The sequence below is a fragment of the Helicoverpa armigera genome, chromosome 28 (assembly GCF_030705265.1).
Source record: "Helicoverpa armigera isolate CAAS_96S chromosome 28, ASM3070526v1, whole genome shotgun sequence".
NCBI classification, from domain to species: Eukaryota; Metazoa; Arthropoda; class Insecta; order Lepidoptera; family Noctuidae; genus Helicoverpa; species Helicoverpa armigera.
Genome location: NC_087147.1, coordinates 774,274 through 786,654, shown reverse-complemented (window position 1 = coordinate 786,654; position 12,381 = coordinate 774,274). Strand labels below are relative to the sequence as shown.

General features: G+C 35.2%; 1 protein-coding gene across 1 annotated transcript in view; it reads left to right on the top strand.

The window, feature by feature from the left end:
* Positions 1 to 12,381, top strand: part of LOC110382906 (pro-resilin) — a 54,828-nt gene that overhangs the window by 29,917 nt on the left and 12,530 nt on the right. Inside the window, exon 3 of the mRNA XM_049851790.2 lies at positions 12,213 to 12,350. Within this exon, the coding sequence (XP_049707747.2) occupies positions 12,213 to 12,350 (138 nt within the window). The remainder of the gene's footprint in view (positions 1 to 12,212; positions 12,351 to 12,381) is intronic.

Sequence of the window (12,381 nt, the reverse complement as noted above, 5' to 3'; positions counted from 1 at the left end):
ATTCTCCTAATTTTACTCAAGCGACATACGATTCACGTTCGACTGAGATCCAATCCCGACTCAATTACGATTGAAGCGTATGTGGCATCCCGCTATTTTTTCTTTGAAATAAACGTTTTTATCCTTTTCTGTCATTCAATGAATCATTTTGTCTGCAAATGATTAACGATTGCAATATCACTACCGTAAAACCGACTAAAATCACCAAAATAGCAGACCAATCGCAAACCAATCAAATGTCGTTCGAATATGATTGGTCCTATATTAGTAGCAGAATGCCCGATATGGTTAACTGCTATTGCGATCATATTGCGATTCAATTTCTATTCGATTTTGACATTATAAACTTAGGAGAATCGGGCCCCAGGTCAGTGGTAACAGTTTTATAGGAAAATCGTACTTATTACTAAGTATTGAGTTAAGGTGCATGACAGTTACCACTGATGTGCAGTTTACTGTACCTATAGGTAGGTACTTAATTTTATAACATGGATTAAGAAATTATCAGTTTTACTTAATTCGTACTTAGTGAATAGTTTTCGTAGAATCTCGCTATAAGAATGTCGTTTGTATTTGTTCGATTAGATAGTATTTTTTTATTTTAAGTAAAATGAAACTGAAATGAATCGATGACATTATCTTAGACCCAAGTAGACTGTATGTTTTTATACAATTTTGGCTCACCCCTTTGCTGAGATAAAATTTATCATATGCCTAGCCTTTTCCCAACTATGTTGGGGTCGGATTCAGCTGAGTACCTGTATTTTGATAAAAGATCTACATTAAGGTCCATTTTACACTTTAGGTTACGTTACGTTACAGCCTTTTTATCCCAGCTGGCCTGCGGCCTCCTCTCACACGAAGAAGGCCACGCTTGCTCAATGCGGGTTGCTGATTTCAGACTTTATAGTCCAGGTTTCCTCAAGATGTTTTCTTCACCTTTTAATCAGCCATTTGTGTCTAAGATATACTTAGAAAGTACACACATATAAACCTCGAACTAAAAGTTGCATTGGTACTTGCTTAACCTGGAAACGAACCCAAACACATGAAAGGTTGGTGCTTTACCTACTGGGCCAAAACGAATTGACTTTACGTACGGAACTCTAAAAAACACAATGACGTTTAGAAACTAGTAATCACTGGTAACAGTTACCGTATTATGTAAATACGACTAACAACCAGTTGTCTGTCTGTCAGTTTGTCTGTCTAGACTGACAGTGATGTCTTGTTAGAGGGATGCACATTTAACTATAGGTGGGCTATTATTTCTTAATCATTAAAGTTAAAATATCAACAAGTTAACTGAAAATAAGAACAACTGTTTACTTTAAAAATTGAACGTGAAAATTCGTAGTAAACAGTTAAATGGTTTTAAGAAAATTCACGTTTATGTTGTTCCTAAACTTGGGCCTAAGACCATGCAAGGAGAAATATTTAAAATATTTCAGTGTCTTCTTAAAACTTTTTGAAATGCCTAGACTGTGATATAATAAACTAAAGAGTAGTTAAATAACTGCATTCTAATTGTATTATTCATTTATTTACATCATAAGTGTAGCAAAATTACTAGGCCATATAAACATGCTAATTAATAGACTGGACGTAATTCTTCTAATTCCTACTTAAGTATTTCCTGCTAACTAATTAGGAGCAAAAGATTGTTCTACCATGTACGAATGTAATAACATAATTTTCTCACTTTCAAATTCTTTCGAGATCAAGTCTTTTGCAATCGTAATGATTCATAAAGGAAGCATTATTATAAATATGTAACAAGCTCATAATAATTTAAATTCAAAATAGGTAATAAACATGACTCAAAAAATTGACATATAATTTCGCGGGAAACTTCATTTGACATATTAAACTTTTCACGTAAGACGAAGGTATGAGCGATACAGCCTATGATTATAAACTCATTTCTTGAATGTTCCAATTTTCTCACGGTATGGATGTAATCCGTGCACTATCTCAAATTGCCAAATAGGTAATGCATTGCACTCTTATGGGAAAAGAAAATGCAACAAGAAAATTGATTGAAGGTAAATAGTTTTCCGTTTTACGGAATTTGCGCAAGAAATTGAAATGTTGAAAGTTGAATTTAGACTGATAACTTTTTTGTGTGCTTCCGTGATTGTGTGGAAAGATATTTAGCAGCTTTATATACTTTACTTTTTAGGTTTTGTTTTAAAACAGGTTCCGCACAATAGCCTTTTAAATTTTTCAGAGTTTAGTCTGCAATCAAATTGGGCACGTGAAGTTGTTGGAAAAAAACAAAAGTTCAAAATAATTTCATAACAGCTTTCCCATAAACAATAACATAAAACATTATTGTTTGCAAAACGGTTATATTTTACTGGAAATAATAACCGTTTAGAAACCGATTACTAAATCGAATTGATGCTAAGGGTATCCCATAATCGATTAAATCGATATGTCAAGTTTTTGTCAATCGTTAACGTTTGCATAACTACTGTAATACGCAATGGCTTCCGTAAATTATTTTAAGATTTCGATGAAAACTCACGGAAATATGATTTTGAGTTTTTATAAAAGATTTCTGTACCCAAGTATATTAGAATATTTTATGAAGTTTTTGACACTTCAATTACCAGTATTTTAAAGGGGAAACATTTGTAGTTTTGTTTGTTAATAATGGATAAACTCAAAAACTACTGGACCGATTTTCAAAATTCTTTAACCGTTGGATCTACATTACATATATGTATCCCGTTATGGGTAGCAGTTCCCACGGGACGCGGGTAATATATCCTTACTTATCTAGTAAAGGTACCGATTACTGAATTTCTGTTATATTTTATTTTTGTTTGTAGCATTATTTCCAAGTCTAAAGTAAGTCATTCAAACAATCAAACATTTTATAGGTAGCTACTAGGTTTTATGAAGACCATAATTAGGCCCAACTAGTCAAACACTACCTATCTTTAGCATCGCGTACAAAAATAGCAACACCTAAACCTTGATAATAACCATCCGAATTGTCGGTTACAAGGCAAAGCCCATAATAGCACTTTAATATTACATTATAATACACGTAATATTATCTAATATTAAACATGTATTTACTGTTCATCGACCTCAGTTATTTAATATCTGTCTTCTGTCAAACAACAATAGATCATTCTTTATTTGACATAAGTGATAGCTGATATTGTCAGTGTTGCCATATTTGGCGACACGGTCAAGGGGCAACCCTGAGTGAATGAATGGCTTGTTCGTTGATTAGTGTATTGATCGATGAGTCAGAGATTGAGAATGTGAATGATTTTGGTAGTGGGATGTATCGACATGAATCTTTCGTCTTTTGGTTGTAGGTAGAAAACAATCGCTGTTGGGGAAACATGCATATTATAGGTAAACTGCAATATACCCATTGTATACTAATTGTACATAAAACATTGTTGAAAGGTTCTTCTAACCTACAGACAAACATGTGTTGCTGGGGAGTTTGTTGCGCCACTTTTTCCCAGCAAAAACACAGTTTTGAAGTGTGAGCGTTTTGGGGGCTGTCTTTTGTAAATTGAAAGTAGGTACGTAAGTATTAAAAGTACGATGATGATGATGATTTAGGAAAACATTAGAGATGACCTGCATAAGAGTAAACTCACGTATGCTCTCTATTCCCTCACTCTTATAGTCCGATAGGACCGTGATCCGTCACGACGTTTTTAGATTTTTATGTAACACCCTGCTTTGCAAACCTGTTTGTACTGCATCTCATGTTTTGAACAAATAAACAATCAAATCAAAAAAGACCCTACATTCAGAAAACTGTTACCCATCCATAAACTGACCCTTGAACTTCAGATTCCATATACTGCTGCTACTTTTAACATTTTAATGAAGATATTAGGCACATAAACTTTATAATTTCATTTTTTGATGTCCACAATAGATGAATTATCTACGCATATCTAGTATTGTGACTATAATAATGTCTTTTCACATTGAATAAGCTTATTAAGCGTGAATGTATCGAATTTGACAGAGAAAACCGAAATTATTGAATAAAGGTGTAAGTGTCATATTTGTTACATTGTCATTTTGCCACCCATGGCGTAATGAAAAAGTTTGATATGTCGAATTTCTTGCTATTTCATGGTGTATTATAGTTACTTAATAATACCTGCGCATAGTGCCCACATCGAAAGGGGACTTTTCGTAACAGAAAGCTTTTGCTCAAACGTCATCACCTGTCGAGCCTTTTCCTATGTTGTGGTCGGCTTCCAGTCTAACCAGCAGTCTTCTGATGCAGCTGAGTACCAGTGTTTTACAAGGAGCGATTATTAACGACAGCCGAGACCTACAGTTTAACGTGCCACCCAAAATACAGTCATTGTTGTCCAAGATATACTTAGCAAGTACATACAAACTGAGAAAAGTTGCATTGGTAGTTGCCGACTTGGAATCTAACTCACACACACATACATGCGAGGTTGGTTCTTCGATCGTTAAGCCACTACTACTACAAAATGCTTATCTCCAGTAACCAAAACAAAAGATAGATAGAATATAGAAATTAAGTCAAGTGCGAGTCGCATCAATTTTGTTGTCATCAAAGCGGCAATTAGGTTGATTTATGCGTGTAACTTGAACTTAGAAGCAGCTTATGTAACACTTGACACGTGACCTTACAAGCAGACGTTTTTACTGTAATTATCGTTAGAACAACGGTTTAAGGTTAAGGGAACTTTGTAATATGTTACAAGTACAAGTAATAATGGGTTATTATATTACGCCTTTTGGTTGCAGGTTTGAGGAATAAATAATTAACAAAAAAATGGCGTTTAAGTTTCAGTGCAGTCTAATTTTGAATGAGCTTTCTGTAAAAAAACATGAAAATATCTTTGGCGCTTTCACGCCAAAACTATTGAACCGATTAAAATGGATTTTTGGTACAAAGATAGCCTAGCGCCTCTGAAATTATATGGGCTTCTTTTTTCTCCAGATTCGGGAAGTAGCTGCCTCGTTCCTTCAATCGTTGGAGCTGTGGGAAATGGCTAGATTATAACTTTACGTAGACTTGTTCCTACTCCATTATGTACTTAATATACCTACCTATCTAATATTGTATTCAATTCCAACACACAAAAATATAGCAAAACACTTTCAACCTTCAAGAAAATCTTGAACAGCACAAGAATATAAAACTAGATAGAATCAATGTTTTTCTCACAAGTTATCATCCCATCTCTGCCTGGTCCCAAACGATTGTGGCTTAATGATAAATATGTATTAGCGAACAAATCTCACAGCTTCTAACTTATACTACATCAAAAATAAGCCTGCATTTTGTAACTTGACTTTAACATACAATTTTCAACCCTATTTTCTTATGTATAAACTTCAAATTCTGTTGACAAATACTTGTGAATGTACGAAATATTAATTTCAACTTTATGCTGTAAGGTATAAGGTTGAAATTGGCTTGTCATGGTAAGTTTTGTGACCGTTCCCACAAAAACAATAGTGACAATAATTAGGTTAAAAGTGTTGAATTATTTCACACAATTTGCGAGTACAAACATATGCGTGCTTGTAATGTATAGTTTAATTATAGTTTACCCTTCAGACAATTACTTAGAGCTCCCATGATGCCTAACTCAATACTTAATACTAAGAGTATACCACTAACTATTTAACGCAGTTTCACCTGCGTCCCGTGGGAACAACTGCCCGTATCGGGATAAAAGATAGCCTATGTTACTTATTTTTTAAATCGCTTCAGTAATTTCGACTGCAAACAGACATACAAAAAATGTTTCGTCTTTATAAAATTATTATTAGAAATGCCTAGAAAATGGAAGCGGGAAAATAATCTAACACAGGCTTGAAAAATTCATTTTCTCTAAATAGAGAAAAATAAAATAAATAATAATAAACAGGAAACCCTATCCAGAAGTTACTTATTTTGCTTGATCCTGTGCATAGGAGAGCACGTCAATGTGGGTCCTGTGCCTGATACTTCTCCGGTCATGTCGGATCGTCGTCCCATAGGGATATATAAGAGTGTGGGAATAGCGAGTGCACGAGTGTAAAATCAAGAAAAATACTATAAGTGTAAACTATTGTCTGTTTTCCTTAGAAATACATTACTTTTCCTACTCCACAAAACAAACATTACAAAATCGTCCTCTAGGAAACAAAGCTTACAACTTAACCATAGGAATCAAAGTGCTAATCCTCAGAGTTCGTAACATTTAGAAAGTTAATAACACTGCCCTAGTTCACTAGTCTCGCAACCCGGCGTCACTTGCTTCGTGACTTTACTTGCAACATTCTCTACAGGAACTTGGAGGTTAGACGATTTCCTAAACTTTACTTAAATTGCGGAAAACAATTTACTTTTGCTGAGGTCTGTTAAATACTGAAGGTTTTCCCATGTTTTAGGAAAATTGCTACTACCTCTTCTTCCTCCTGCCCTGTTCCCAATTTTATTTGAGGACGGCGCAATATGTCATCCTTTTCCATTTTTCCCTGTCACTCGTCATACTGACTCCCATCCTATTCAAGTCATCTTTCAGCAATCCATCAGAATTGGAAAATTGCTACTTGAAACCTGGATATTAAGTAGTCTTTAATATCCTCCAATGTTAGGGCAATCTTAGGTATAGATAGATAGGCAGTCGCTCCTTGAAAATCAGTAATAGTAATAGTCAGCTACAAGCAGTAGACTGGAAGCCGACCCCAACGTAATTGGTAAAAGCCTCGGGAGATGATAATGTTAGGGCAACCTTCGTATATATTTACAAAGAAATCGGTCGAGCCATGTTAGTAGTAAAATCGTAACAAATTAACCAGAAATATTTAATAATGTAATCATTCCGTGCGTACGAAGAAAATGCATGTAACTTTGCCATATTATTTCATCTGAATATGCAAAATCATCAAAAAGATGTCCCAACTCATTAGCTTAGACTTTCAAATGGTAACAATGCTTAGTTAATTTTCGGCTCCTTGATGATAATCTTAATTAAAACTCAGCGTCTCACGTCGTTGAAAGGTTGAAACTTGCGACGCGATATCAAACGTTTTTGGATAGGGCTGGTGCAAAAATATTGACTGGTACACGTAGGCATAGAATTAACTTCGACAAAGTATCAAAAATATTCACCGACAAGCGGCTCCTAAGTGCCTATGAAAATTCTAGAATACCACTATGAAAACCTACACGAAAAAGTTACACATTGTAGCAAAAAATATTAATATTTTTAACACTGCTTTTTAAGTTACTTAATTGATTAATTACTTATTGGGCAGAAAAATTGAACTTGAATCCATAATTTCCATGTTTTGGCTAGCGTTTTCACGCGGACAGAATTTCCACTTTTGTTTTCCAAGCGACGTCGCCCGATTCGTACTTGTGTCTCCGGACGGTCATTATAAAGAAACAAATGAAACAAATCTTTCCTATGTACAACATCATTAAAGATTCTTACAGCATATTTCTGCGAGACATCTTTATCTATGGATTCAAAGGATTGAAGCAAGAACATTAAACATTTACCTCAAACTTCCCACTACTTACAATTATCTAAGAAATGCTCTCAAATTACACCCACAAGTACAACCCTACATTTAAGCTATCTAACATTAAAATGTCATAGTTATACGCGATAGGTCGCTCTCGTGTGCTCTCCGATTCAATTACATGGTAGAATTGACGCCGTGCGGCTGGCAACATTGCCCAATACTACCAATCTAAAGAAAATTAGCGAGTGACGTAACAATGACAGCGTCAATTTGACATTTGGTTGTTATATTTTTTTTGACATTTGGCGTTTTGTTGGTGAGTTTGCAGAGTTGAGTTGGTGTAATAAAAGCAATGGATGTAGCTTATCAAGGGTAGGACCTATCTAACTGGGTTGAGGAGGTCAGATAGGCAGTCGTTCCTTGTAAAACACTGGTACAGTAGACTGCACATCAGTGGTAACTGTCATGCAACTTAACTCAATAGTAATAAGTACGATTTTCCTATAAAACTGTTACCACTGACCTGAAGTTGACTGTACGCAGCATAATATATGCTTTTAAAGAATATCTTGATTCAAAGCTTTCATTCCACATTCGGTCTAATACCGGCTTAATACCTGATTTTTGCAATGTGCTTTACCATTCATCTTCATATTGAATGATGAGCCCAAACCAAGTATTGGCAAAATTAAGTCTTATTGCCATATGTCCTACTCTCACACAAGTACATTCTGAAGTGGCTTTTATTTATAAGTAAATATGCAAGCTTAAACTACTAAAATACCTAATACAAAAATAAATATGTATTATTTATAAAAAATAAAGTATCGGCCGACTAAAAGTTTCCAGTGTGCGCATAGGTACTCTGAAGGAAAGACCCTCCAATTTACTCAAATAAACACCAAATTCTTCACTAAACATTCAGCAATTACACTTAACAACTGACAAACGTATCTATCATTACAAACCAAAATTATACATTACCCAACATAATCATCTGCCTAGCCTTTTCTTTACACGAATTATTGGCAAATCTGCCCTTTGGCCAGCGTGGGGCGAATTGTCTAAATTCTAAAACAATGAAGCATCATGTCGCTCGCTCGAGTGAGTACAATAGTTTTATCTTTAGATAGAACATAATTTGTGACTTAATGAATGGTATCTATTGTACTAGGGTATGTCAGGTTATAGTGACAGCGGAAAGCGGGCAGATATTTTCGTAGAAGCTTTTGAGCTCGTCAAAGAAATTGCGTTTACAAAAACGTAAATGGTAGCTGTAAATTAAAATTTGGTAGTTTTTATTTGGAAATGCGTCTTTAACTTTAACATTGATCTGATTGTTTGATCTTTTTTTTTTGGGAAAATTGAAAACTCCAATTATACATATTAAAACCTCACCATTTTCCCGCAGATTTATCTTCTCATGGAAACTACTGCCGGGATAGAATATAGCAACAGTGAAAGAATTTTTATATCGTTTTGGGTTACAAAAAATGTATTTTCCTACTTTAGATAAAAATTTAAAAAGTTATAAGAACCATTGCTTTCAACAGATCTTTTTCTACAAACTATGAAATCGTTCAATTCCTACGTTCCGCTTACAATGACGCCACACCTTAAACTCTAATGAGGATCCAAGTATCCAACCACGAGGAAAGATGGCGAAATAAAGCATTGTTTCACTTATTATGATATGCATCGTGAATCAAATATTAGACTGATTGATGTACTTTCAGACGTCCTTGAAATGTAAGAGTAAATATTAACCGTCTGACCTGCTGTGTAGAAAAACGTTAGAATCAAAATGGCATTTCAAAATTCTATTTATGAAAAAGAAGTAGGTTACGCCAGCATTTTCGGCCTCGTCTCGTGGGAATTAATCGACTCACCCCGATAAAAACGTTTAACCTTCCTAGATAAATAGAGTATCTATCCCCTATACTCAGAGACATTTAATGGTTACTTAAGCCATTCCTTAGTGAAGGATTTCTTTTACAATCCGTCACTAAGGAGTGATAAATCAAAGGAAATCATAAGGAGTGGAAATCATTAAAATGTCTCTGAGTGTGTCTATAAAACACTGATACCACATCCGGATAGCCCTTAACCTTCCTCGATAAAAGGACTCTCTGATCTTACACTGAAAGATCTTTTCAAATCATTAAAATCAGTACATACATCGGAAAATTAGCAAAATGTGTTCATCCATATAACGACATCGTTTACTTAAACACATAATACTTCTGCTAAACTGTAAACAGTTTTTAGTAGATATAACACGCGTTTGACCGATTTGGCTGAAGCGGCGATGAGGTCGTATATGGAATACGCTTGCTTAGAAAAATCCTGAACACTCTTGACTAGAAGACTCCCATATTCAGATATTAATCCGTACTTTTCTTTTGTAAAATTACAATACCTTACAAATAAATAACAAACTTTTTACTCTTCAGCTTAATAAGTGCCAAAACTTGTACCCATACAAACAAGCATTCGTGGTAGCAAGCACGATTTGCGATACGCTAACACCAAGGCGATGTTCAAACTGTAGATAACTGCGTACTATTGTCACGCTTAAGATAAATGGAAGGGAATCGTGAACATAACATGGTAAATTGTTTAACAAAGCTTGGTCTCGTGAGGGTTTTAATCGCACATCGTTTTGTGCTGAAAGTTTCGAGATGGGAGGTAGAAAAGCACGATAAACTGTAGGTCCCGGCTGTGAAACATCTTTGGCAGTCGTTACGGGTAGTCAGAAGCCAGTAAGTCTGACAACCAGTCTTACAGAGGGCCATTGGGTCGCCCGGTTAACTAGGTTGAGGAGGTCAGATAGGCAATCGCTCCTTGTAAAGCACTGGTACTCAGAGCTGCATCCGGTTAGACTGGAAGCCGACCCCAACATAGTTGGGAAAAGACTAGGCAGGTGATGATGGTATTTTATCATTGCTAACAAGAAAAATGTACACAAAATAACATCAAGCATTTTGTTAGTGCAGCGACCGACCTCGATCTACGATATGTTTCGCACATAAATATATGCACATACCTTGCACATATAGACATACATACACCCGTCTTGTACGTCGCGTGCAATCAAATGCATTCACGTACGGTTGGCAGACGATGCACAATGCACATGTAGTTTAGTTTGATATTCTTTAGTTAGGAAAAATGGAAACTCGTACTAATGTAAACTGGATTTGAATTGAGAAGAGCAGTACTAAATGATTCTTTAGTTCGAAAATACGAAAAAAAAATTGTGTCTGTAGAAAAATTGCTTTAAATATCGTTAAAAAAGCGTTTTTCAGATTCTAGTATTCGATTCTGTGATAGATAATCTGCAAAAATTTATATGTTTCACCTTGGATACAATAAAAAAGGAAAATTTAGTTGACTAGTGTTATTTAAACTGGTTAAATAAAATCCATCCACGTTTCTTGCCGACCATATTCACCATAAACAGCATTGTATGCAAAGTTTACGCAGTGTTCTGTCCGCTACCATTCCTACTGATTGTCAAACAAAAACTACTAATAAACGACTTTATTGTAGTTTGTTTTATAATGCAAAACGTATAATTAGCCTGTAGTTATATTTCACATACATTCTCATATTATAGCACTTACCATGGAGAACAAAATGACTAGTGGAGATGTCATAACGCAAAATCTCTTAAGAAAGTAGCGCGTCAATATACGGGTGTTCGGGAGACGAGGAACGTTACTAGCTCCGCCCTTACATGCCTTCTATGGAACCTGCTCATAATATTCAAAATAAAATCGCAAATCAATCAAGTTCAATATTTAATTTGACAAGGAACCCGAAGGCCTCGTTAGTTCTAGTAACTATTCACGACTGTCGATCGTTGCTTGACCTACAAGAAGGAGCCTGACCTACCTTCCTTATGGCATCTCTATCATTCCTTTCTCCGTGGTACCTACTAAACTAATAGTTTGTAATAGGTATTGTAAATGCAAAAGTAATTTTCTGAAGACAACATGATTGGACGGTAATGTCTAGTCTAGACGGTTAATTGAAATGTGGTAATTGAATATCTTTGTTACGGCTTGTACTGTGGATATATGTGCGTATTTTCAAGATGTGGTAAAAGCAGGAACTCCATAGTATTAGTATCTACCTATAGCTTATAAGCTACTTACTTCTCTGTTTGAAGAGAGATCTGAGCCCTGCAGTCATCAAGGCCCAAATATAGCTACAACATAAACGTAAACTTTCTTGAAACAAATATTTACTAAGAATTTTCCTTTTCAAGTTTCGAAGTATACAATTTTTTTTTATTGGTAGGAATCCGATAAAAAAGACTGTTTTATTCAATAGATTATTCACAAATGATCTTATGATAGGGAAATATTAAAACTAAGCATCAAAATATTCATCCGCATCGCAGTATACAGTTGTTTAAAAAAAATACATTTGTTTTTTTAGGCGAACTTGGCCCTAAAAGAGCTGATTATCAAGGCCTATGTTGAAGGATGTTCATTCAAAGCCAAAGTCAAATCAATTTATTTCATTTAAGCCTTTACAAGCACCTATGAACGACAGAAATAAGTTTGATTCTATAGTTGCCCATTCCAAAAATAGCTTCCTATGGACAAGAACTTGCAAGAAATTCCATGGTTACTGTTTTTTTTCGGAAATACTCGTTAGTTACTATCTACATAACATAACTTAACCATATTTTCTCTTCTCCTCAGATGTGGCTCTCCAGCATCGTGTGTTCCACGTTATTCGTGATGGCGATGTCAGCCGGGAACGAGTACCTTCCTCCGAGCAAGGGTTACAACTACGAACCGCCTTCCATACCCTTCCCTACTAATAATAATGGGAACAAGGTAAGAAACCCATAGGGATCATTTAGATTTA